This window comes from Apodemus sylvaticus, chromosome 9 (assembly GCF_947179515.1).
Source record: "Apodemus sylvaticus chromosome 9, mApoSyl1.1, whole genome shotgun sequence".
NCBI classification, from domain to species: Eukaryota; Metazoa; Chordata; class Mammalia; order Rodentia; family Muridae; genus Apodemus; species Apodemus sylvaticus.
Window position 1 is genome coordinate 22580014 of NC_067480.1, and position 27007 is coordinate 22607020.

Genomic DNA, 27007 nt, shown 5'->3' on the forward strand with positions numbered 1-27007 from the left:
CTCTGGGGCGTCCGGCTGCGCGGCGCGCGATTGGCAGGGTCTCCCGCGGTGAGTGACGGCGCCGCCGCCGCCGCCGCCGCCGCCCCGGGTAGCGCGGAGCCTCCGCTCCACAGCTCCGCCGCCATGGACCTGTTCGGGGACCTGCCGGAGCCCGAGCGCGCGCCGCGGCCGTCTGCCGGTAAGCGGCGCGGGAAAGAGGGCGGCGCCAGGATGCGCTGCCTCCGCCATCTTCGCGCCTCCGCCGCCTCAGTCTCGGCCTGTGCCTCCCGAGGCCGCAGCGACCGCGCGGTCCCTGTCCGGGCCTCGCGTGGCACACGCACGAAGTCCCGCGCCCAAGGGTCGGGGCACTCTAGCTTTAATTTGGTCTCAGCAAGACTCCCAGCTGAATGTTCTGGTCGCGGGCCTATCTGCGTACTGGAAACCCCGAGAACTTAACAAGTTTCGACTCCCAGTCCCTCGGTGCGGGGCGCCTGCACGGCCAAATGCAGGGCGCTGTGGCTGGCTAGCCCGGGGCGGGGGAGGGGGCGTATGCAGCCCACGTTTTGGGAACGTCTTTGGCAGGGAATAGGAAGGTGGAGAGGACCCAGCCTTTGCCTTCAGAGCCTTCAGTTCTGATCGCAGATGCTTAGGTTAAAAACCGTGGGAAACGCCAAGCGTCCAGAGTAACGGTACCCGAAGACTAGTGAGAAAGACCGGGGAAGGAGGCGGCCTTTGGCGAGGGCTTCGCGAGATGGAGCTGATGGTTTCCAGAGATTCTAGACAAGGAAACAATGTTCAAAAGTGGGAGGGCTCAGATCTCCTGCTTGGCAGAGCTGGACAGGCTAGCGTGGAAGAATGCTGGGGCTTGGGGTCATGAGAAGGTATTGACCCGTCCTCGCCACGACCTATGCTTTGGTTTCTTACCCGCGCACCTCCAGACTACTGAGATGCTTTGTAGTGTCGTCTTTTTGCAGTTGCTCCTGGTAGTGGCACAGTTGCTTACTCCCACTAACCTCACTGATGGTACAGGAACGTCTTAGTAATTAGGCCTTGAGTCTGTGAATTTGATTCAGCCATTCTTTTTGAAGATAACCACCGTTACAGTTTTGAGTAACGCTGGCCTCATACAAGCAGTCTTGCATCTGTCACTGGAGTATAACCTGTGTCTGAATGTGCTTGGACCAGAGTTTGGATTACTAGGTGTGCCTGGAAATCTGTCATCATTGTAGTCCCTATTGCTTTTTTAATCCAAAATTATTTTGGCTCTTCTCCGTGGTCAAGGCTCTCTTGACAGGACATAAAACCTTACACCTTCTTACTAAACTTGGGACTTAACAGATGAGTGCAGAGGGCACATCCCGGTGCCCCCTCCCCCCCCCCCCCAAGCTCAACTTTCAACCCAGGCTAACTTCCTTGCATAGAGGCTCTGGTGTATTTAAGATTCTTTGCCCTTAGGAGTGCATTTGGAAACTGTTTCCTGCTTGCCAAGAGGATATGGACGCTGTTACAATGTATTCTTGACGTTTTAAAACAAGACAGGCTTCCAGAATTTGTGGAGCACAGAAAGCTGAGGGCTAAATACTGAAGAGCTTGGGAGAATTTAGATTCAGAATAACTGTAGCAAGCTGATAAAACATCCTTAGATAAACGTGTCCCCCTACCCCACATAACACCTGTAATCCCAGCACTTTATAGAAGCCTAGAGAAGATGCTCTTGAGTTCCAGGCCAATCTGGACCATATAATGAGACTTTGTTTCAAAAAACAGCAACAGTACCAACAAAATAGTTACATAACACCCTAAAGAGGAAGTTTGGTTTTAATGGGTACAGGTGTTTTGCCTGTGTGTTTCTTCCCCACCTGTGTCCGTTACCTATAGGAGGCTCCGAAGGAGGGAGTAGAAACCCTTGGAACTGGAGTTACAGACAGTTGTGAGCTGCCATTTCTGTGCTGGAATTGAGCAGCCAGTGCTCTTAATTGCTGAGCCACCATCTCTAGCTCCAAAATGATGATTTAAAAATTAATACTAGCTAGGCAGTGGTGGTGCACACCTTTAATGCCAGCGCTTGGGAGGCAGAGGCAGGCGGATTTCTGAGTTCGAGGCCAGCCTGGTCTACAGAGTTAAGTTCCAGGACAGCCAGGGCTACACAGAGAAACCCTGTCTCGAAGAACAACAACAACAAAATTAATACTATATTTTAAGCATTGAATCATTAATACAATGATTTAAAAGTAATTTGCATACTGCACTGTTTACGTCTGAGAGAATGGATCTGATAAATGAGGCTAACTTCTCATGTAGTACAGCCAACTCTATGCAGAGGGTTAAGAATCACATGAGTAAAGGGGACAATCACAAGGACAAGGTGCACTTAGCAAAAATGTTTTTTTCCATAGAGGCATATAAACATTTAACTGAATAATAGCAAACAATAATGCGTAATCTGAAATAAACTCATTCCTATCCACTACACCTGAGAGGAACACAAAAACACATTCCAATAACAATTATGTGTTTTGTAGAAACTGAGGTCACAAGACTCGTTTTCTCACAGGCACTTAGAATTCTCAAAGAACTCCATTCTCAGACCATGTTCAGACACCATACTTTGTTTTAGTAAATGGTGTAGATTGTTAAGTAGTCAGAAGGATAAGACTAAATTGCATACTGACCCTACTCATACATGATGGGTCAATATGACAAATTTTCCAAAATAGTCCTGGGAGCAATAAAAAAAAAAAAAAAGTCTAGTCATTTTCACATACTACAGTAAGGTGTGTGGAAAATGGAAGTGGCTGTGTCTTCAGAGCAAGCTTTGCACTGCCCTTTTACCTTCAGGAACTGTTGGCAAATAGGTGATGCCTCCTGCAGATGCTATGTAGAATAAAGAGAACCGGTGTGTTTGGTGGACTGCATGGCCCAGGCTGGATTATATAGCAGGGATTTGTAGGTGATGGATAGTAACATCCCTGGGATCGGCACTTAAGGGGAAGTTCCAATGATTCTGTGAAAAGTACAAAGTGGGTGGCAGAAGATGATGCCACTACTCAGCACAACAGGCATGTTTTGTTTAATTCTTTTTGTTTGTTTTTTTTTAGTATCACATCTTATGTTCATAGCCACAATACAAGTTTTTATTTTTTTAAAGATTTATTTATTATTATATGTAAGTATACTGTAGCTGTCTTCAGACACACCAGAAGAGGGCATCAAATCCCATTACAGATGGTTATGAGCCACCATGTGGTTGTTGGGATTTGAACTCAGGACCTTTGGAAAAGCAGTCAGTGCTCTTAACCACTGAGCCATCTCTCCAGCCCAAGTTTTTATTTATTTATTTATTTATTTATTTATTTATTTATTTATTTTTGGATTTGGTTTTTCGAGACAGGGTTTCTCTGTGTAGCCCTGGCTGTCCTGGAACTCACTCTGTAGACCAGGCTGGCCCCAAACTCAGAAATCCGCCTGCCTCTGCCTCCCAGAGTGCTGGGATTACCCAGAGGCGTGTGCCACCACCGCCCAGCTTCCAAGTTTTTATTTTTATAACCTGGAAAAAGTAGAAAGTATATGTTTTATGTCTACAGATGTTGTGCTGAATTCAGGCTTCACTCCAGGACTTAAAAGATTTTGATCGTTAAGTGTATCAATTTAAAAAATGATCAGTCTTTTGCAGAAAGGAATTATACTTATTTTTATATCAGTAGTGGAACTTATATAAATTGCTGACATAGGTTGTTTGGTTATTAGAGTGGTTCACGAGTTTGCTTGTTAGGCCATTACATTCAAAACTGCTGGTCAGGCTGGAGCTGTAGCACACGGTAGAACACCTGCCAAGCATGTGTAAGGCCCTGGGCCTAGAACTGGTACCAAAAAGCAAAAACACGGTCAGCCTGGGGATGTTACTTAGTGAAGGGCACATAGTTAGCATGAAAAATCTTGAGTTTATGCCTCAGCACCTCAAATAAAACTGATATTTAATTGTCAATGACTATTTGCTCACTATAGTAACCTAAAAGTATGTATTTTAGGAGCCAGTGTGAAGACACGTCTGTGATCTCAGCAGTTGAGGAAGTATGTGGACATTGGCTTCTAAAGCCTTTACCTACATTGTACACACACCCACAAAGACATAGTACATACCTTCATGAATATTTATTTGAAAAATGGAAATACAAACATAAAAGTTAAAATAACAGAAGAAAACGTTACTTCTAAAACTTAGTGTATGTGCAAGAAAAATGTAAGTCATAATTAAGTGAACTGAGAAAAGAATTACAATATATGTTTTGAAGGCTTAATATAGTAATGCCTAATGAGTGAAAGATTTACAGAATGAATAAAAAGACAACCAACCCCTTAGTACATACATATCTTTAATCCCAGCACTCAGTAGGCAGAGGCAGGCAGATCTCTAAATTCAAGGCCAGGTTGGTCTAGGTCTACACAGCAAGTTCCAGGACAGTCAGACTACAAAGTGAAACACTGTCTCAAGAAACCAAGGACAAAAAGAAGTCTTATCATAATATGTAATATCCAGAAGATGTAGAGGCCCGGGTAGATAGTGGGGAGGAGGGAATGGGCGATATTAGTTGCGACTGTAAAGGAGCATGGTTCATTCCTGTTGTGTTATAGTTCAGAGTTCATATTTTCTTGTGGTGCTGACAACTGTAGCTGACACAGCTTCATTTATGGTTTTTCATAACAACGCAAAGTTTTGGCTAATGAAAAGTTCCATAGTATAATCTGTATGACCCACATCCATCGTCTAAGGTCAAATGTGGTGTTTTAACCTACAGGATATTTTAAAGGACCCAGATACAAACATGTTTGACCATACTGGTGATATGCAGGATGACTAAAGAGGCCCTCGTGAGCCAACCTGGGATTGTGCTGTATACCTGTAAGGGTAAGGGGTGGCCTTGATGAAGTCCAAGGCAGGTGCCCAGCTAGAGCCCACACTGGGAAATCCACCAGCTGGGTTTGAATCTCTACTCTGCTCCCCATAGCCCACTCATCTTGGGCAGGCATTTGGCCTTGGTGTCTCAGCTTCCTTCTCATGGAGTAGTAACAGTCCCTTATAGGAGCCTTACAGTAATCGGTTGAGTTAAACATTTCGAGCCCTCAGTGCCTCACAAGCAGTGAGTATCTCATTTTACAACTCATTCTCAGTTGTGGCCAGTAAGCTGGGAAGGTCGTCTCTCTGTGTTTGATTAAGAACTTCTGGTGGTATTCTAGGGTGAGAGAGAACAACATACTGTCCTTTAGTGACTGTGCTGTTTGAACACTCAGTGTTGTGGCTGAAGAGGGGCATGAAGCAAGGCATCTGCTGTGAGGAGTGCCTGTGAGAACTGAAAATACCCCTGTTACCTATGCCAAGGGTTTTCATGTTGACAGTGGGAGTGGAAAGACCATGCCTAGATGGGGAGGGCTGAGGCTTGGCTGGTCTCCTTGCTGTGATATACATGCCCCTCTCCTTAAGATGCTGGCCCGCTGCTGTCCTGGCCCACTGAATGAGGTGTGCTTGTCGGAATTATCGAATTTTTAAAAGACTTATGTGGGTATTTTGTCTGTATGTATGTATATCACACGTGCATCTGGTGCCCCCAGAGATTAGAGGATGGTGTTGAATCCCCTGGAACTGGAATTATGGATTGTTGTGAGTCACCATGTGGGCGCTAGGAATTGATCTTGGGTCTTCTGCAAGAGGAAATATTTCTGAGCTATCTCATCCCCCAACCAAATACAGTTTTGAGTGTCAGGGGAATGGGCATTTTGAATGTTAGACCTTTGGAAGTGAGCTGATAGACTATTAGGGGTTTGTAGAGAATACTTGGAGTAAGTACTCTACTTCTTAGAATGGAGTTAGCTCTCTTGTATCTGTGGGTTCTATACTTACGGATTCAGTGTACCACAAATTGAAACAGATTTTAAAAGCTGTAGTGAGCATGTGCAGACTGGTTTCTAGTTATCCTTGCTTAAATGGCACATTTTAGGGGCCATTTATGAGATGGTGTGACATATAGTGGATGATGTTGCTGGTTTGTTTGGGTAAGATGACGTTTGTGTAAGACAGCAATCATCTCTGGATTTGGGTATTGGAGTAGTTCCAGAAGCAGTGCTTCATTGACCCCAAGGGTAGCTGGGGACAATGAAGGACAGCTTTGCCTTCTGCTTCCATACATTGTGTCTCTTGAGAAAAATGAAAGCATTTGTGATTCCTCGGCTTGTTGGGGGAAATCCTGAGGGTCAGAACATATCTTCTCTTTTGTTATATGGGAATAAAATAAAAAGAGATTTTGTTAGGGGATTTGTATTTATTTAGGCACTACTAAAAATCCCCAAGTCATCTTTTTCTTTAGAATTGATAAATTCTACTTTATTTTAAAGAGAAGAATTAGGCTACAGGGATGGGTACGTGCTTGCCACACAGTATGAAGATGAGTTCAGATCCTCACTGCCTATGTACTACAGGATTACAGGTCTACCTGTAATCCCAACACTCAGTAGGGGGCGGGGGGGGGATGGATTTCTGAAGCAAACTGGTTACTAGATGAGACAAATGAGCAAGCTCTAGCTTCAAAAGACCTGCCTCAATATATAATCTGGAGAGAGATCGAATAAGACAGCCAGAGTTTACCTCTGTTCTACACACACACAGCAAGTAAGCATACTCACATGTAGATACACATGTAAGGAGAATTGATACCCATCTCATCTTTATATGGAGAACAAATCATGATCATAAATAAACCTATTGAAGAATATACATTTATTTAAGTGAACTGACTTAAATGAGGGTATTTTACATGTGGTCTAAGAAACAAACAGTAGAACAAGGTCTGTGTTGGGTCTGTGAGTGTTAGGGATTGAACCCAGATCCTCTGCAACAGCTCCATAGGAAGTAAGCATGCTGTAGAGTGGTCATTTATACCCAGCTATACATTCTAAGAACTTATGTATCTCTGTAAAACTCTTACGTTCTTCCTTGTACTTGTGTGAGAGCTTGACAGAAACTAATAATAAAATAATCATAATATACCATAATAAGCACGTGTTTGGGTGGTTTGAGAGATTGGCCCAGTGACTAAGAGCTCTTCTTGCTCTTGTAGAGACACAGGTTCCATTCCCAGCACCCACATGGCAGCTTGCAACCATCTGCAGTTCTAGTTCCAGAGGCTTCAAAGGCCTTCTTTTGATCTCTGGGCATCAGGCATGCACATGGTATATAGACATACATACAGGCAAAACCCTTATACACATAAAATTAAATAAATGTAATTAAAAAAATAGTCTGTGCTTTGGGGACATTTCTTAAGTAAAATAAAAGTTGCTTGAGTATAGATAGTGTAATTCTATGTCAGTCACTCTGATAACCCAAGTGGCTACTAATGACTTATGGTTTCTAAGGAACTCAGCAGTGATAGCAGCATAGAGAGAGCAAAGATGACCTGGATTCTGAGATACAGTGGGTAGGCTTAGGGATGGCTCAAGTTTCATCACGCTAACTTAGAGTGGTGTGTAGTTGAAAACAAGTTCTTTTGATAGTTTCCCATTTAATATAATTGGGCTGCCATTGATCCTGCATAACTGAATCTGGGAAGTGTAGGTAAGGAGTCTGCTTACCCCTTGCGTTCAGGATGTTTTTCTCTAGATTCTTGTGTGTCAGTTTATATGTTTAATAGTTTAAATAGAATTTTGGAAGAGTTTTAGAAGCAGGGGAGTAAGGAATAATGATTACATTTTATGTGAAAAATAGTAATGGAGCATAAGACATCTAGAATTTAATCTTTAGATTTTTAGATTAAAAAGAAAAGAAAAGCCGGGCAGTGGTGGCGCATGCCTGTAATCCCAGCACTCTGGGAGGCAGAGGCAGGCGAATTTCTGAGTTCGAGACCAGCCTGGTCTACAAAGTGAGTTCCAGGACAGCCAGGGCTACACAGAGAAACCCTGTCTCGAAAAACCAAAAAAAAAAAAAAAAAAAAAAAAAAACCCAGAAACATTCCTTGGCTTTCTTCTGAGGCCTGTCCATCTTCAGCTGTGGGATAAGTTTTCTGTATTGATTGATTGCTGGTAACACCAAGTTATAACAGATTCTCTCCTGTAGCACCAGTCACCAAAACTGCATTCAGTGTTTCCCACAGGCCTTTGAAGGCTCCCTCTGCTTCTCAGCTCTGCCTTGGGGTAGTTCAGTGGTAGAAGCCACACTCAGCTTGCATTCCACACTTAGTGCTGGGGATAGAAGGGAAAGGGGGAAGAGCAACGGTAGCACACACACACCCTTTACCCCAACGCCCAGGAGGCAGAGGCAGGAGCATCTCCGTGAGTGTCAGGTCAGCTTGGTCTTCATTGTCAGTTTCAGGCCAGGGTTATATTGTAAGACCCCTGACCCTCCCCCCCCCCAAAAAAAAGAAAGCCAAATATGTTTTAAATTTGGCACCTGCTAGGGTGTCATTTCATTGTTTTTATAGTGAATAGCTGTCCTGAAGAGATTTAAAAAAAATATGTCTGCTTAACAGAAATGAGAAAATTGAACTCAAAGCAACATACCTCATAGCAGGAGTAGGCACAGGTGTGTTTCCTGTAGACGTTTATCCTGTGTGACCATCTGCTCTAAGACCAGGTCTTCTGTTTTAGGGAAAGAAGCACAGGAAGGACCCGTGCTCTTTGAGGACCTGCCCCCGGCCAGCAGTGCTGACTCAGGTACAGTCTTCAGGCTCTCCCAGGTGTGTGTCAACGTCTCCTCATCCTGGGAGTGTAGTTGTCTCAATCTTTCTCCCTTTCCCCCATTTTTAACACACAGATGTTTTAGGTGTTGGCTGTCTTTAAGTTTTGAACACATGGCCGCAGGTAAGGCAGAAAGACCTGCAGCGAGCAGCCCTGAGAAGTGCCGTGTGAACGAACAGGACGAGCCTTTTCTCTGCTTCAGTTCAGGGTGTTACTAGTTGAAGTGAAATTCAGATTCAGCTTTTAAGACAGACTCTACTTCCTTTGAAATCATAGGACTTTAAAATAGGTTCTGGATATGATTCCCTGCAGACTGAGTTGCACTGGATTGACTCAGGTTCTGAATCTGTCTCAATAAGCCGCTGCACAGGTGTCCTGGTGGGATGGATTCTGGAACTGAAGCCTGGCTTGTGTCTTGGACTCACTCAGTTCTCCTGTGTTTCAGGGTCTGGGGGACCTTTACTCTTCGATGATCTTCCACCTGCTGCCAGTGGCAATTCAGGTAGGCAAACAATTTTGAGGTGTGGCTGGAGATAACTTTGCCACTATGTAAACTGTGTGCACAGGTTTTAGGAGGATTTTGAATGACATTAAAGTATAGTGCAGATAAGATCTATTAAAATTGAACGGTTACTCTCAGAACAGATATTAGAGACTTCAGTACTATATCAGCCATTTTGTTTCTTGTCCTTAACTTGGCCTTCACCTGCTAGGCTGACTTTTTAAGAATTAAGATCCAGACATGTGACTCCTGCCTGTAATCTCTATTCAGAAGGCTAAAGCAGAAGGAACTTAAGTTCCAGACTATCCTGGTCTACATGAGACCATGACTCAAAATAATAACAATCATTTAAAAGGTCAGAAATTCACTCTGAACTTCCATATTAACTTTTTTAAAAATGTTACTCTGTCACTCTGATTTGCCTTATGTGCCCCCATACAGATTCATGACAGTGTTCTGTTTTCTTTGTTTGGTTGTTTGTTTGTTTGGGTTTTTTTGTTTTTTTGTTTGTTTTGTTTTTTTGTTGTTGTTTTTTTCAAGACAGGGTTTCTCTGTGTAGCCCTGGCTGTCCTGGAACTCACTTTGTAGACCAGACTGGCCTTGAACTCAGAAATCCGCCTGCCTCTGCCTCCCAAGTTCTGGGATTAAAGGCGTGTGCCACTGCCGCTGGCCAACAGTGTTCTGTTTTGTGTCAGAAAGGAAGCATGATGGGCACACTGCTATGTTACAGCTACAGACTGGTTATCCCATCAGTTGATGATAGTCTCTTACCTGGAGTTGCTGTGAGGGGACTGGGAGAGGCCGCAAGTGGTCCTATTTTTTGTGGTTAAAAGTTACTACTATTCCAAATAGCTTTTTTTAAATCCCTGTGAAATCAGTAGGATTGCTTTTTTAAAAAAAGCATTTAATTGCCTTCTATGAGAATCCCAAAGTTTTCAGGACTAGGGATTCATACCAGAAACTGCAGCATGCTCATATCAGTCATCCTTGAAAACTTTCCTAGTTATATGAAGGTTAGTATGCAAATCCAGTGTTTTGTATATTTAACTTTAAAGTAATTCAGCCTGGCTACTTGTTACTCATTAGAAGACTTATACAGCATGTATAATCTGGCACTCAGTATTTTGGGTTTCTTGGAAAACTGATTCTTCTCAAGAGGGCAGATAATTTGAGGGAGTTGAGTCTGTAAGACAGAGCCTAGTGAAGAGTCTTTAACATTCAGCACTGGTCATGTGGAGTTCACTTAGAGGCTGTCAATAGCAGTGACTTCTCAATTTTGCAATTAGGAAGGATACAGGAAGGAGAACTAGAGCCCAAATAGTAAGCAGCCTGATGCCGATGGAGGGACACTGAGAGACTTAGAAACGCCTGTCACATGTTCTCACTGAGTTGCTCTTTTTTATGCGGTGTGCCGTGCATTTTGTAATACCCTGTGGATATTTTTTCATAGGAGATGAGTCTTAGCACAGAGCTTTTTCTTTTTGCTAACAAGTGTTTTGTATTCACTAACAAGTGAATGAGTGGCTACAGAGAGCACTTTCAGACATTTGATGTCACAGGCACCACAGTAGATGGTTTGTTTCTTGTCCCTATCTATGTTCACACAGTCTCTGGAGGTGGTACACTCTCACCATGTTATGAAGAAACTCTGGCTGGAGGATTAGAAACTGAAATTAGACCTTCCGGTCTCCAAACACCTGAGTGCTGCTGGAGCAGCTAGGTTTGCTTGATACAGAGGTAGAGGCAGCTCCAGCAGCACTCTGTGTGCTTTTCAGGTAGCCTTTCAGGAGTGGATGGGTTGTTTGGACTGTTCAGGAGCATACAAGTTTGCTGCAGTTTTTGGATGAAGTGCATCATGAATATGGTACAGGCTAGAAGGTTAAGTTTGTATAAGATTTCTCTACTGAGAGATCTCCTGGGCAGAGACTCTTAGGTTCTTGATTCTGCCTGGATGCTGCCCTGTCTTCTCTCTGTCTAACCAGAAGTTCTAGCCTGGGCACTGTCTGTATTGGCCCATGCCTAAAGCGCATTCATGTCTCTAGGCTAGAGTGGATGGAGCTCGGCCTGCTGGCAGTGCTGCAGTCTATAGCTGTGTCTGTCTGGCTTTTACTTCATTTCTAGGTTCTCTTGCCACATCAGGTTCCCAGGTGGTGAAGAATGAAGGGAAAGGAGCAAAGAGGAAAGCCCCTGAGGAAGAGAAGAATGGCGGTGAAGAGCTTGTGGAAAAGAAAGTTTGTAAAGGTTTTCAGACAGTTTGAAAACAAATGTATCAGATTTTATACCTTAAACATCCCAGAGCAAAGCCAGTGTCGCTTCTAACTGTAGCACTTCTCTGAGTGTAAGAGGTGGGCGTGGCCCCTTTTGCAAATGATATGTAAGACTGCCATGCTTTTCATGTACTTGACTTGACAGGACATCAGAGTGTCCCTCAGCATTGAGAAGGACATGTGTTCTATTCTCAGTCCTCAGAAATGGCTGACTTTTGACCATCCATTCTTTCTGACTACTAGTCTATGTTTAAAAACTCTTGATTAGCTTTGATTAATAAAAATAGCTGTAGACTTCCCTTTCTGTACTGACAGAAATGACTGAAAACTTTCACTACTTCTACAAATACTTGCCTCAGTGACAGCAGTGGCACTAATGTGGCAGTGCTGCTGGGACATGGCCAAAGGCATCTCTTCTAGAAGTGCTCCGGGTCCATAGAGAACGTACACTGGGCAGCCTCTAACGCGACCCATTCTGTGCTACAGCAGACTCCCTGCCCTCTCACTTCTCAGCTGGAAGCAAAGTGGTTGCTACCATGGTTGGCAGCCTGGGGTGTACAGATTCAGACTTTCAGGGTCTCCGGCTGCATGACTGCCAAGTCTGCTGATTTGAAGTCCTTTGAAATGGGAGTTTCTATGTCCTCATTAAATTGTCACCAGATTAAATTGGCCCTTGGGGATCTCTTTCCCAGATCCTTACTTAGTCGAACCTCTGTGAGGCAGCACTTCCGCGACTCTGATCTCCTTAGCTGGAGCTCTGTGCTCACCGCTGTCCTCATGTCTGTCACAGCTCCAGGCTTCCTGGCAGAGCCCTGATGTGGCTCCAGGGCAATGCCTTGAGGGAACATGGCTTTTCCGTACCACCGGGATGTTGCCTAGCAAGGCTGCCATAGTGCCTCTTATTTGCTCTGGGACTAGGACTTCTGGAGGGTGAGGCACAGTTTTGTATTGGCTTTTTGTTTTCTTTCCTCAGCCTCTTCGGTGATCTTTGGTCTGAAAGGCTATGTGGCAGAGCGGAAGGGTGAAAGGGAAGAGATGCAGGATGCCCATGTCATCCTGAATGATATCACTCAGGAGTGTAATCCTCCATCGTCTCTCATGTGAGTGTTTCCATTCTAGCAGGCCTGGTTGGTGTGTGAAGATACGTCTTCACGTTGACTGTGTGAAGATACGTCTCCAAGAAAGACTGATGTATGAGCCTGTGCATCAGCGGATCTTAGATGGGAGAATAGTTTTGAGATAATTGTTACCATCTGAGGATATTTTTGTTGTCACAGCAGAGCAGGCCGTGGCTATTGGTATTTGATGGATGGAGACAAGAATATTGCATTGCTAAACATGAGAATGCCCTCAACCAAGATTTGACTAGCCTGAGTTTCATCAGGGTTGCAACTGAGTGCCACTGAGTTGGAACTGCCTCCCCTGCTATGGACTTCATGCAGTTGTATCTCACAGTGACTGATCAGCTTTAGGCTGAGTGCTTTTACTCTGTTCCAGAGAGTGGATGGATTGAAAGTCCCTGAATAAAGTCTGCAGGAAGTGTGGGAATGGTGGTACGTGCTTGTCTCCTGTCCTGAATTCCCAGCACTCAGTAGAGTTCCTGGAAAGCCTTAGAACCAAGAGGGCTCTGCCTCCAAAATAAACCCAGCAGTCTTATGGCATTAGGAAAGGCTGTACAGATAGATGATAAGGGCCCAGAAAGACCCAGATAGTCAAAATGTCGTGGAAGAAATAAAGTGGCGCACACATGGAACGGAAGCCTTTGATCAGTGCTCTTACTGATCAAAGGAATGCAAAGAAATTTGAAAGAGAAGTTGATCTTAACCCTAAATGTCATTTCTCATAGGTAGTTTTCTATCTGATGTAGCTTTTTAAATGAAAATTGTTGTATACATTTATGATGCAGGTGGAAGGTCCAGACATGACCTGTGTAGTTGTCAGTGGGGGACTTTGTGGGGTTGGTTTTCTCTGTCCACCATTACGTGGATACCAGGAATTGAACTCAGGTTGTCAGGATTTCAAGCCAAACTCTTTACCCAGTTAACCATCGAGCTGGCTCTAGGTAAGTTTTTTTTATGGTAGCAGTCTTTAGCCTTGGCTGGCTCACTCAGTAGACCAAGTCCCACTTGGACTCATAGACCCACCTGCCCCCATCTCCCGGGTGATGGGATCAAAGGCGCATGCTACACATTTGCCTCTGATTTTTTTTAAAAATGGCTTTTACCATTTATGTGGGTTTTCTGACAAAAGTTGGTAGGAAATAGGAATAATAAGATTAGCATAAGCTTTGAAGTTAGATATTAATCAGCACTTAAGCAACAATCCTGAAACTTCTCCCTTGTTCTTATAAACATTTTTGACAAGAATGTTGGATGAATAACTTTTTTCATTTTGTTTAGAAAAGTGATTTAAATGGGATAAAGGTTCTGAATTCTAATTTCTCTGAGAAATTATATAGCTTAGTTTATAAATTTTATGTATTTTATATGTGTAAGTTTTTAATCTTCATGTATGTATATGCACCACATGCATGCTTTGTACCCAGAGAGGTCAGAAGAGGGCTTTGAATTCTCTGGAACTGGAGTAATGGATGCTGGGAACTGAACCTGGGTCCTCTGTAAGAGCAGTAAGTGCTCTTAACCTCTGAGCCATCTCTCCAGCCCACAGCTTAGTTTTTGAAACAAATGTGGTTTTGTTTGTTTTGTGTCTTAAGATAGGGTCTCATTCTGTAGGCCAGGCAGATCTTGGAACTCACAATTTAGCCCAGGCTGGCTTTAAACGCTTAGCATTTCTCATGCTCCAGCCCCCGGTGTTCTGGGATAGCAGGTGTGAGCTACTATATACTGGACTCAAACTGAGTATCTAACAATTAAAATGGATGAAACGTACTTCAATCTCTTAAATACCTTTCTCTACATGTCATGTGACTAGTATCTCAACAATGTGAATTTCATGTTTATTGCTTAAGATGAGACTTCAAGGCTTTAATGAGGCTAAGTGTGGTGAGATTACCTGTGTGTAAGGAGAGGATTACTCCACTCCTGGGCAGGGGCACAAGGGTCTGTAATAGAGGCCAGACTGGGCTAAATGTGGAGTCCCATCTCAAAACTCATAAAAGCAAGCTGCAGTGAAGAGGTGTATTCATTGTTTTTAGGATACAGTTAACTTTTAATTTGTTCTTCTAGTACTCGGGTTTCATACTTTGCTGTTTTTGATGGACATGGAGGAATTCGAGCCTCGAAATTTGCTGCACAGAATTTGCACCAGAACTTAATCAGGAAATTTCCTAAAGGTGAGACTGAGAACTCAGTCTGTGGACAGTCACCTTGCCTCTGCTGTTTTCATGGCTGAGTCTGTCAGATTGGGTGTTTTGCTCTGGCAGAGTCGATGGGTTTGGGGATATTGCACAGTTGATAGTTTACCTGAATAGCATGCAGGAGGTCCTAGATTCAATCCGCAGAACCATGTCTACTGGGCATTATGGTTCATAAAGCACATCAGAAGTTCAAAAATCATTTTCAGCTGCACAGTGAGTTAGAAGCAAGCCTGGGCTATAGACTCTGTCACCAAAAAGAAAAAAGAAAAAAAAAAAAAAACAGAAACAAAAACACTTCTTTGGCTTTTAAAGGAACGTAGGGGGTCTTAGCTTCTTGTTAAATGTCTGCAGTGTGGTTAGTGTCTTATCTGCCTCCATGCTGGGGAAACCAGTACAATTGAATTTACATGGCACTCCTACAGGTGAGAAAATAGATTGACAAGGATATGCTTAGAAAAAAAGTTTATGTGCAACAGAACCAGAGTGGGCAGCAGCCTTCTCCTCTTGAAAGATTACTACTCTGTTTGACCCTTCTCTACCAGGAGATGTGATCAGTGTGGAGAAGACTGTAAAGAGGTGTCTGCTCGATACGTTCAAGCACACCGATGAAGAGTTCCTGAGACAGGCGTCAAGCCAGTGAGTATAGCTCATGCCAAATGCCCAGTGCATTCTGCCTGAGCACTTAGGTCTGTGGTACTGTTTAGCACAATGCCTTTCTGTCTCAGGAGTGCCCAGCTCCATGTCTGAGTTCTTAAAACCATTAACGAAGGAGGATGTGGGGCCAGCCGGAAGCCAGTCAGGATGACTGCCTCTAATTCTCATACCCTGAGTTCAGTTCCATAGGGTAAAGGAGATGCTCCCTCCACGCACCTGCATGTGCTACGCACCTGCACGTGCCACACACCATGCACACACATAGAATACAATTTTTAAAAGTAAATTTATAACACAGAAAAAATACTTTTAGAAAAATGTATGTTGGAGCTTTAGTGGTTAAGAACACAGGCTGCTCTTCTAGAGGACCCAGCCTCAGTTTCTAGCACTCCCATAGTGGTTCACAATTTTCTGTAACTCCAGGTCCCAGGGATCTGATGTCTTTTTTGGTCTTTAGGAGCAGCAGCTATGCACTTGAATACATGCAGGCAAGACACTGATATATATAAGAAGGGAAAAGATGTGTGTATCTCTGCTTCACAGTAATGAAAGCCCTTGACATGGCCTATGCTAGGAAGAATTGTTTGGTTTTGAGAGAGGGTTTCACTGTATTCCTTGCTGGCCTCAAACTCAAAAGTTCTGCCTGCCTCTGGAGAGAACTAAAGGTGTGTGGCCCCTCCACGCCCGAAATAAAGAGCTTTGCTTTAGCTGGCTGCTCTGGACTTAGGCGCAGCATAGGGCAGCACAGTTAGTTCGGACCTTTGACTTGCGTAGCACATCCTGGTAGATGGAGCATCAGCATGCGTGCTCATCTCCGAGCCAAACAGCAAGAAACAGGGAAAATGGGCCCGGGCCCCACAGTAAGATCCCACCCACACTCCTTTCCTTATGCGAAAACCTTCACAGTGACCTTTAAGATCTCTCATAAGGCCCCATCTCCTCCATAGTACTTCCTAATAGTGTCACCATGGGATCCCAATTTCTGATATAGGAGCATCTGGGGACACTACCCATATCCAGACTGTGGAGTAGTTCAAAGGATACAATCTGTTTTAGTCTGGCACACTTGCTACTTAGCTCTGTAAGTTAGGCTCTGGGCACTCGCCAGTAGTGGTGACTGCATTTCTGATGTGTTTCCCCAGGAAGCCTGCCTGGAAAGATGGGTCCACTGCCACGTGTGTCCTGGCTGTGGACAACATCCTGTATATCGCCAACCTTGGAGATAGTCGGGTATGTGGATCTGAGTCACCTGCTTAGGTGAAGTGTTGGTGACTGGTTGGGTCTTCTAGTGGGGCATGTTCCAGTGTGCACCTGGGAAGGAGTCAACAGCTGAGCAAGGGCAGTCTGTTTTCCAGAGGACCCTGAGCTGTCTGTTTTAACACCGAGATCCTGTCTCCCTCCAACACCACTCCACAATATGATTTTTTGGTTGTTTTTTTCTTTAAATAAATCTGTGTGCAAGTAACTTAGATCCTCGTTTTTCTGACATAGTTGGTATTAAATGAAAGTATTAACTCCACCTTTCCAAAGCATTTGACTACAGAGTAACTTGAAAGCTGTGAAAGGGAAGTACAAGGCCAAGTGCACATGCAGCCCGGGAGCCCAGGGAGAGGTCAGGTGCTGTAGGGAGTGGCCTTAGGGTCAAGTGTGCTGCGTTTCCACCCAGCCCTGTGTCCTTCAGTTGCCAGTAACCACTCACTAAGCAGCCTCTACCACTCCTCTGGTGCTTGGGCTTGACTCATCACTAGGAATTAAACTGTAAAGTGAGGTGACAGCTTGTCCTCAGGGAGCTTAGGTTCCTGGGAGCCCTGTAGACAAGTTCTAGCATATAAGTGTTTAGAACAAGTGACTCAAACCAGAACAGTAGGAAAAATGTATCCTCCCTCCCACCCCACCCCCAAATTCTTCAAACTCAGACCCAGTATGAAAGCTGGTTCTTTATGTGACTTTAGACAAATAACTCCTCTGGGCTTCAGTGTCCTCTGTGAAACAGACACAGTAACCATGGTCATGGGAACACACACGGAGCAATGCGTGCTCTTCCTCACCTCTTGTGGATGAACTCACTGACTTCTTTGTCACTGATGCCACCAACAATGGCCATTTGAGACTGGCTACAGTCGGCCAGCAAAACTTATGCCAGAATGAACACCAAAACTGGGGAGTTGTCACCCTGAGAGTGAGAACAACTTCCTATTTGCTACTGCTTTGGTGCTGGATTCTCTGAGCTTCTGTATGTCAGCAGGCAGCCGAATGTGAAGTCATTGTGAGTCTTCCTGCAAATGAGTCCCAGATGCTGCTCACTGAGTTCCATGATTTGTGATCTCTGTCTTCCCAGGCAATCCTTTGTCGATATAATGAGGAAAGTCAGAAGCATGCAGCCTTAAGCCTCAGCAAAGAGCACAACCCAACTCAGTATGAAGAGCGCATGAGGATACAGAAAGCTGGAGGGAATGTCAGGTACCCAGGGCATCTGTGGGAGCCCGGGAACGCGGGCCTCCACACTCTTGAGGGTTAATGTGCACAGTAAGGTCCACTCCCAGGTCTGCCAGTGCACGTGGATAATATATCCGTAAAGGTAGAAAGACAAAACCTGCAGTCTCAAATCAATACTTACCACTCAGCTATATTCAGTGTGTCTGGGAAGCTTCTCTCATACTGTCCTTGTTTGGTTTTTGTACAGGGTCTCATCTAGCCCAGGCTGGCCTCACCTCAGTCTACAGCCAAAGCTGGCCTTAAACTCCTGATTTTCCTACTTCCAGCGCTTCCCTTCTGGAATTATTGGCTTGCCTTAGCATGGCCAGTTTATATACCACCTTCTGTGGCCCTGAATAACTTAGAGCTTCCAGAGAAAAAGTCTCCAGTGGTTAGTAGACCCGATTCAGAGCTAGGCATGGGAATACTTGTAGTGTCAGGTACATGGGAGGTTGAGACAGGAGAGTATTTGAGTTCAGTAGTTCAAGGTCCACCTGTGCAATGTGGTGAAGCACTTTCTCAAAAATTAGTTAATAAAGGGACGCCTTCAGCATGTGCTCTTGCTGACACAGGGTCACGGCTTGCTGCTGTGTCTCCTCAGTTCACTCGCTGCTGTCTTTATCGGCCATGTGACTAGAGTCAGTCACTTGTGTGCCCAGAGCTAAGTGAGGCCTTCATTCTTCCACTTCACGACATTGCCTTCTGAATGTGACCACAAATGTTTTCTGGTTCTTTCTATAATTTGTCCTGCCGGGAGGTGGTGGCGCACACCTGTAATCCCAACACTCTGGGAGGCAAAGGCAGGCGGATTTCTGAATTCGAGGCCAGCCTCGTCTACAGAATGAGTTCCAGGACGGCCAGGGCTACACAGAGAAATCCTGTCTCGAAAAACCCAAAACAAAAAACAAAAAAAAAATTGTCCTTTAAGGGTTTTTGTTCTATTGGAGATAAATGTTCAAAAATCTCCTTTTTGCTAAGCTTCTGGGGTGTTTTGAAATTGAAGTTTGAAGGCTTCTTTCTATAAGCTGTCTGAGAGCTGGGGATGGAAAGAGAGGCAGCCACTGTGGAGACTGCAGTTCTTCCAGGTTACATGGGGTCACACAGGACTCAACACCAGATTCCTGTATACCAGCATTTCCCAGCCCATGAGTCATGATCTCTTTGGGTTGTTGAATGACCCTTTCAGAGGGGTCTCATATCAGATGTTTACATTATGATTCATAACAGTATCAAAATTACAGTTATGAAGTACCAACAAAATAATTTTGTGACTGGGGGTCACCACATCTCAATATTCAGAAGGTTGAGAACCATTGCTACATTGTTTTAACAGTAGCCACAAGGGGGCAGCAGTGTGGTGTCCATTAACCAGTGACAGAAAGACCAGCCTGTTAGTAGAGGGAGTTTATTACAGTGAAGGCAGTGCACAGCAGGGGTTCCTCTGGGTGCATGGAGAGAGGGTTGCTTCTCTTTTACAAGGAAGGGTCTAACCTGGCAGCTTTCTGAAGACACTGACATTGCACACCGTCAGTGTCATGCACCTGGGACTGGCTAAGTACTAGTGTCATGACCCCTGGGGACCAGAGCTTATACCTATCTGTAACGAGTATTCACACCCTAGCTTTGGGCTGCTGCTCTTCTCCAGGGTGGAGTGTTCGTCCCCTTTTCCCACGTTAAAGGAGTCAGTGGTCTCCCACTTTCTTCAGGAGCCATGAGCCCCACACCCAGGAAGAGCAGGAGTCTTAGCTTATGAGAACTGGAGTAGGAAGGCTCTGCATATGGCTAACATCTGAAGTTTGGGGCTGCTTCCTATACGGGTGCTCGGACCCTCAGTTTCTGCTTTTGGGGACCAATGAGCAATCAAGAGTCTGATGTTGTTCCCCTCATTTTAGAGATGGGCGTGTCTTGGGCGTGCTGGAGGTATCTCGTTCTATTGGAGATGGACAGTACAAACGTTGTGGGGTCACATCTGTGCCTGATATCAGACGCTGTCAGCTGACCCCCAATGACAGGTAAAAGCAAATGGTCACTAAAAGTGTGGGTATATACATCCAAGGGCTTGTTTCTCTTGCTGACTTTCCTCCAATCTGTGTTCGGCCTTTGCTGGGAGAAGCTGGCGAGGGTTATGCAGTGCCTGGCCCTGTGGAACAGAGACAGACGCCTGTGGGTTCTGGTTTCATGGGATCCACGGTGGTCAGGAAGCAAATGAGATGGGTGCTTGCTTTATCACAAGAGCATAAGCGTTGTACTGGAGCTTCAGCGTGCTGGCAAGGCACCCATTCCACAGGGACTATTCAGACCACGTCAGCTCATTCAAGTACAGCGGGCCTCTGCTGGCAGTGGTGGCTAGGGACGGGTGGATGGAGGGGAAGTGGGAAGAAGTTCTGGGGACAGATTGAGCAGGATCTGTGGGGTTGCCAAGGCATTTGGGCTTCAGCTTATAAATGTAGAAAATCATAGGATCAAGGTCTGGGTGGCTGAGAAAGACTTCCTGCTGCAGGAAGATCAAGACCAGGCACAGACTTATGAGGGTAGCACAGGGAACCCAGCAAGAGTGGCTAAGGGCTGGGCAGCAGCTCTCCTAACCCTAGCAAGATGGGGAAGGCTGAACCAGACTATAAGCAGAAGGAATGGAAGGAGTTCAGGAAAGCAGGACTGAGTTAAAGGAGGGGGTGGGGCAGAGCATAGAGGTCACTTGGCAGCCTCTAGGCACAGCCCCAGGCCTGCTGGGAAGAGCCTGCTCTGGCACCTGCCTGCCTGCGCCACATTGTCAGTTACCCTGGGGTCTTAGAGTATGTTTCTGGAGGCCTCTTGTAGGGTCACAGCATTCTCTGCCCTAGATTAGGGCAGACAATCTCCTAGCATGGCACCTTAGGGACAACCATGACAGCAACAGTGTGTAGTGACAATGCTGTGCTAAGCACGTGTCTGTGAGATTGACTATTCTGAGTCTGACTGAAAAATACTGGAAAGAGTAGCCTGCTTGGACTTGTCCCCACCATGTCTCAACCTCAGTTTGTGTGCTCACAAAATACGGCTAGGGATGTGCCCTGCCAGAAAATGGAGACTCTGGACAGGATAGGAAACAAAAACAGGTAGCTATTTTAAAGCCAGGCCAAGAGAACAATGGCTTCCCCAAAAAACCACACAGATGTTCAGGGGCTTCCTCTGGGCGTCTCAGGAACAGTGAGCTGTGTTCAGACCAAAAAGTGGGGATATCCACTCTGGGATCTCAGACCCTCAGCAGCAAAGCACCACCCAAGGATGCTGCCCTTAGGACGCTTGCTTAGTTCTATCCTTGGGCCTGTGGTGGGTCACAGGTTTGTTCACTACATCCCTGATGCCATGGTTGTCCCTTCAGTACCAGAATGCAGCATCTCGTTGTGAGGTCTCTGTGATTCTACTTATGGGTGGGAAGAACGTCCCTCTGGTATACAGCATCCCTCCTTAAGCTGCAACTCATTTTAAAGAGTTTCAGCTTCCTTAAATTCTATTGCTTTAAATTTTTCTTGGCCATTGAGTTGTTGGGCAGGCACAGTGCTACTGGTTTGGTTTTGAGGATTTTGTTTGATTTATTTTTGAAATTATTATTTTTTTATGTGCATTGGTGTTTTGCCTGCAATACATTTGTGTGAGGGTGTCAGATCCTGAAGTTATAGTTGGAGCCCTCAAGTGGGTGCTGGGAATTGAACCTGGGTTCTCTGGAAAAGTAGTCAGTACTTCCAACTGCTGAGCCATGTCTCCAGCCCCTTGTTTTATGTTTTGAGACAGAGTCTCACTATATACACCACGCTGGCCTCGAGATCCACCTGCCTCTGCCAGCTGTGGACTGGGACTAAAGGCGTGCACCGCCCAGCCTGTCTGGTTAGGGTCTTTTAAGACAACTTGTCCTGTAACTCTACTGGTGTCGAACTTGCTGTGTAGCCAGAATGACCCTCTCTCTACCTTCAGAGGACTGAGATTACACGTGTGTGCTGTTCTTCCTATTTTTAGGGTATTGAGTGCATCCACGGCTTTCCTTAGCGTTAGGCAGCCAGCCATTCGTCACTGAGCTCTTGCTCGGGTGACTCTCCTGGTCAGTAGCCTGTGGCTGAGGCCCTTGTTCTTCCTTGTCTTAGGTTCATTTTGCTGGCTTGTGACGGGCTCTTCAAGGTCTTTACCCCAGAAGAAGCTGTGAACTTCATCTTGTCCTGCCTTGAGGTGAGACATTTTAGAGGGTGTGCCACTTGTCTCAGCTGCTTTATCCCTGTGTCAGGGATAATCTCTGAACTCTCTCAGCATGAGCCCTGCTGTGGGCCTCACCGGTCACTGTTCTGCCAGCCTGTGTTAGGGACAGAGCAGGCCCCGCCCTGGCTGCAGTGTCTTGAGAGGATGACAGGCTGGTGCCTGCTCACTCAGATCCCATCCCTTTGGTAGGATGACAAGATCCAGGCCCGAGAAGGGAAGCCTGCTGCTGACGCTCGCTATGAAGCCGCGTGTAACAGGCTGGCTAACAAGGCAGTGCAGCGGGGCTCGGCCGACAACGTGACAGTGATGGTGGTGAGGATAGGACACTGAGGCCAGCGCGCTGCACGTGTGCTTTGACTTGCGGGTTCATTTTGTCTGTGCACGCTGTGTGTACTCCTGTGGGACTTCCATGCTTGTAAATAAAGGTTTCTTTTTTTTCCTAGTTATTTGAGTCACTGGTCTTGAGTTAACTGTGTTTGCTTTAGAATGTGCTCTGAATCTGTCCTTGTCAGAACCATCATGGGCATCTTGGACAAGCTCATGATGGCCTGTTAGTAGTTCACAGACTCTTGCTCTCACTGTGACCCTTTGGGGAAGTGGGACCTTGCAGTAGGATGACAGGATGATAATCAGGCACATTTCTGGCCAGAGCCCAGGTATGGTTGAAATGGGTTCCCTAGATGAGCTTACCTTGTGCATGCCAATCTCAACGGGTCCTTAGACAAAGCTCCTTCCTGTTCCCCTGAAGTGACCCCTGGGAGGATGGCTGTCGTCCTGGCTTTCACTCAGCTGTCACCACAGCATCAGATGCACTGTCAATCTCAGGACAGCTGAGTGTTTGGTTCTGCTGGTGGATGGTCTAACCCATGGCAGGGAACCTCTGGGCATGATTGGCCCCCAAAGAACATCAGTGCTGGGACTGTGTAATGAAGAGCTCTTGCAGATTGTGAATAAACAAGGGCTGGGGGCTGTAATGCTTACTGCGCAGCTGTCTTTCCAGGCCTGTTTTATAACAGTCACTGTCCTTCTCCTCCACAGACATAACACCTATTGGCCAGTTAGAAAATGTGCTATGGATGAGGATGCTACAAGGACCTCAAAATATCCTGTACAAACCATAGATGACTTCTTAGGGTCTGTCATGGAAAAGCCATAAATAGGAACTGAATTCATACAAATGTCCTCAAATATAAACACTCAGAAGGCCAGCCTGGGTTCCATAGTAAGAGCCTGTCTGAGAAGCCCTCTTGGCTGGGGACATAGCTTAGGGGAGGGGAGGGATTTCCTAGCATGCTTGGAATCCTGGGTTCCACCTCCATTAAACCAGGCACAGCCTACATCCCATAGCCTCGGCACTTGATTAGAGGCGGGGAGATCAGAATTGGAAGGCCACCCTCCACATAGCCCCTTTGAGGCCAGCCTGGGATACCTGAGACACTGTCTCAAAAAAACAAAACAAAAAACCCAACACACTAGGGAGGGTGTCGAGCTGGGGTCAGCTCATTTGCTGAAAGCGCTTGCTACTCATGAGGGCCTTTCCAGCATCCGCATAAACCAAGTGCAGTGGCACGTGGCTTCTAATCCTTTCTGGCAGGAACAGGCAGATCCTCAGACCTTGCATCTGGGACCTAGTAAGATCCTGTCCCCATAAAACAAAGTGCTTAGCTCCTGAGGAACGCCTTACCTACATTGACCTCTGCACATACTACATACAAAGAGAAATAAAACCTTTTCAAAAGAACACTGTGGGCCCAGTGAGCGTGTTCAGCTGCTAAAGGCACTTCCAGCCAAGCCTAAGCACCCAGATTCAGTCTCCAGGACCCACAAAGAGAACCAACTCTTGTGGTTGTCATCTGATCTCCATATCTACAACTCCCAAATAAATGCATTTCAAATAAATTTTAAGTAACTTCAAGAGCATCAGTGCTACCTTGCCCACAGCAATCCTCCTTAGAGACTAGGACTGACCTGACAGCCTGGCAGACAGGAAGAGAATGCCAACTCACCAGAAAGCGAAACAGTTTAATTTAGCAATTTCTTATAGCAACCCAAGAATCATTCAGTGCCCCCACAGGCTGTGACCCATGTCCCCAGGTGCTTCTGTCTGGGTGACTCTCTGCACTGTGGCCTTCCTGGTTAGTAAGAGTCTCTCCTGCTACCCTCAATGGAGTCCCAAGACTGAAGGCATTTCTCCCTTGCTTTCCAGAGCTGACCCCTCATGGGCTTTGGTGAGGTCAGCTGTAAAGAGGAGGTCATGCTTCTCCGCCTGCCCTTCATTGTTACGACTTTGTGTGATCTGTTACATAAATACATTCTGCCTAGCAATAGGACACAATAAATACTTTTAAATTGCTGGGTAACACACTTGTTGGAAGGTAAGATACGTGCTTATATGCCTTCTCAAGGGTAGAAGATAACGTCACTAACATGTCTGTGCCCACTGGATACAACGTGAAATCCAGAAAAGCGTGGGGTGTGTCCACCTCGTGTCCTTATCAGAGTGCCAGGGAGTCAGGACCCAGGCCAGCACAGTGCTTCCTGGTAGGGTGGGTACCAGCCCTACTGAGAATCAGGCCAGGCCTGCTCTCGGACGGCCCCCGGGCACCTGTTGCTCTGTGTTGGCAGCCTGATTTGGGGATAGGTCTGATTATAGAGGGGTGTTCCGGTGTAGTCGCATCCTGGCATCAGCTGGAGCTATCCTGTCCCAGGCTTGAGCACCCCTGCCAGGCGGAGACCCCAAAGCAGCTGTGGGTGGGCCTGTGCTGGTTGTCAGCTCTTTCATCAGCAGGCCGTCGGGACTCGTAGTGGGAGGGCCCAGTCTTCTGTACTGCCCATTCGGGGCTGGTCCCACATTTCGTTAAAAACGGGAAAACTACTAAAACAAGCTGCAGGCTGACAGGAAGAGTCCTCAGCCATCTTCTTCATCACCGAGCTGCCCATTCAGCCAGACCACCCCCTTTGCAATGGAGTCTCGGGAGGGAAACTTGTGAGCTGGTGCCCTGTGTGGACCCTGGGCCTCAGAGGGTTGGGGAGTTGGCTGGTAGCCTTAGTGGAGGATGAGGATGGCCTTGTCTGTGAGAAGGGGTGGAGTACAGCTCCACTGTGTTGGGGTGCTCACCAGGGGCCTGTAGTTCATCTTGCTTACCCCAGATACAGCTGCTTCCAGGCCCAGGATCACTGGCCCCTGAAGTCCCTAGGTCCCTGAGGCTGTACTGTAGGCAGAGACAGAGAAAGCGTTCCAGGATTGGAACCCAGGTAGACAGTAGCCAGGAAGGTCTGGCTTCCCTCTCAAGCACTAAGGACCTGCAGTCATTCCCCTATAGCCCTGCTCCGTGCAGGCTGAGTTGTCCCAGGTAGTGAGTGGCCTGGCTGGCTTGCTGGGCCAGAGGAAGGAATTTGAGCCTCCTGTCTAGAGCTACAAGGATGCCAGCTCTGCAGCTAGGGATAGAGCAAGTGTTACCGCGTATGCTGGGTGGTCCCAGAAGAGCCAAGCAGGGCTTATGATAGTCACAAAGTGCTGCTGGTTCTGGGCGAGCCCGCTTCCATCACCTCTGCAGGAATGCAGTGGCTGTGCTAAGAGGTATTGAAATTGAGATGGCCAGTGTGTGCAGAGGTCCAGTGGGCTGCCTTGAGCACGGGGCCACTTGGTAAAGGTAAGAGCCTGCAGCAGCCACTCACAGGCCCAGGAGGATAGCACTGAAGTGAGAGCCACTGCGTACCGTGAGGGAGGAGCCACTGGCATTGTCCAAGAAGACGGAGGTGTAGTGTCCTGTCTGGAGGGAAGAGCAGATATCAGTTATCTGGCTGGCCCTGCAGCAGATACCCTACGCAGCCTGCAGTGCTCAATGTGAGTCATGTCCTTCCTGTGGCCTACTCTGCCTCACATGGGAGAAGACGACACCTTAGTTCAGAGCCAGTGTTGGATAGTCCTGCACTCAAACCCCATACATCTGACTCTTACTCTATTGCTCTCCAGCGTTTCCGTTTCAGTATATGGGAGCAAGCTCCTGCTCAGGGCCCGGGTCAGGTTAAGAGGCCAGCAGGTTCCTCTGCCACAGAGCTTGTCTCAGGCCTGCTGTAGCCTGGAGAGCCATCATTACTCTCCTCTGACTGCCCCAGTGTGGTCCACAGATCATTGGCATCACATTCCCTGAAAACTGAGGTCCACCCAGGGAAGTCGCCGCCAAGGACCCACATGTAGTACACACCCTTTGAGTTCAGTGGGACTCATGCTAACAGCAATACAGCTGGCTTGAGGAGCGTGACCGCTGTATGTGCCTCCCACACACCTCTTTACTTTCTAGTAAATCCCAACCACAGTGACAAAAGAGACCATCACTAAGGTTCCCCTTAGAATATAACTGTCTCGGGCCTCCTACAGTCCAGGGGTCAGGCCTCATCAAGTTCTGTGCTCCTGCCTTCCTGGCCATGCAGGGCCTGGGTGGCTGGAAGCACCTGTCTGTCATCAGATTCTTGGAAGGTCTGAAAGTGAAACTATTGTCCCACCAACACAGGACAAGAGTTGGAGGGAGAATGGGACCTGAAGCTTGGCTCTTGTCAAGCCAGCGTCAACACTTGGGTGTGTCCTAGGGCGCTATGCCAATGACCCCAAGCATCTACCCATACCCCCATACCTCCTACCTGCTGGTCAGCCCAGCCCCACACACCTGTAGATAGAGGACACCGTTGACTGAGATGGTGAAGAGCTCGCTGCTATTCTCCAGCCCCATCACAGTCTCCAGGGAGCTGCGCCCAAGACAGAAACGGGGTCAGCCTGTCCCCAGGCCTCCCAGCTTCACTCAGTGCACTCGGCAGCCATCATTCAGTGGTCAACACCATAAGCAGTAAAGGGCTAGGTCCAGA

General features: G+C 46.5%; 2 protein-coding genes across 6 annotated transcripts in view; one reads left to right on the forward strand and one right to left on the reverse strand.

Moving 5' to 3' along the window:
* Nucleotides 1–22586, forward strand: Ilkap (ILK associated serine/threonine phosphatase). Its single transcript, XM_052191934.1, has 12 exons — nucleotides 1–178; nucleotides 8614–8679; nucleotides 9149–9205; nucleotides 11327–11446; nucleotides 12446–12572; nucleotides 14658–14764; nucleotides 15331–15424; nucleotides 16585–16672; nucleotides 17781–17902; nucleotides 19810–19929; nucleotides 22036–22117; nucleotides 22334–22586. The coding sequence occupies exons 1-12, from the start codon at nucleotides 124–126 to the stop codon at nucleotides 22472–22474; spliced, it is 1179 nt and encodes a 392-aa protein (XP_052047894.1). The 5' UTR covers nucleotides 1–123; the 3' UTR covers nucleotides 22475–22586.
* The window catches only part of Erfe (erythroferrone), an 11812-nt gene continuing 4736 nt past the window's right edge, over nucleotides 19932–27007 (reverse strand). The window contains exons 7-9 of one of the 5 annotated variants that reach the window (XM_052191930.1): nucleotides 26812–26890; nucleotides 25864–25917; nucleotides 19932–20057 (exon numbers count right to left, since the gene is read on the reverse strand). In XM_052191930.1, coding sequence (XP_052047890.1) covers nucleotides 19947–20057; nucleotides 25864–25917; nucleotides 26812–26890 — 244 coding nt within the window. In that variant the 3' untranslated portion in view covers nucleotides 19932–19946. Of the gene's footprint in view, nucleotides 20058–24146; nucleotides 25918–26811; nucleotides 26891–27007 lie in introns of those variants that run through there. The other 4 variants (XM_052191929.1, XM_052191933.1, XM_052191928.1 and 1 more) reach the window with 4 other exon arrangements.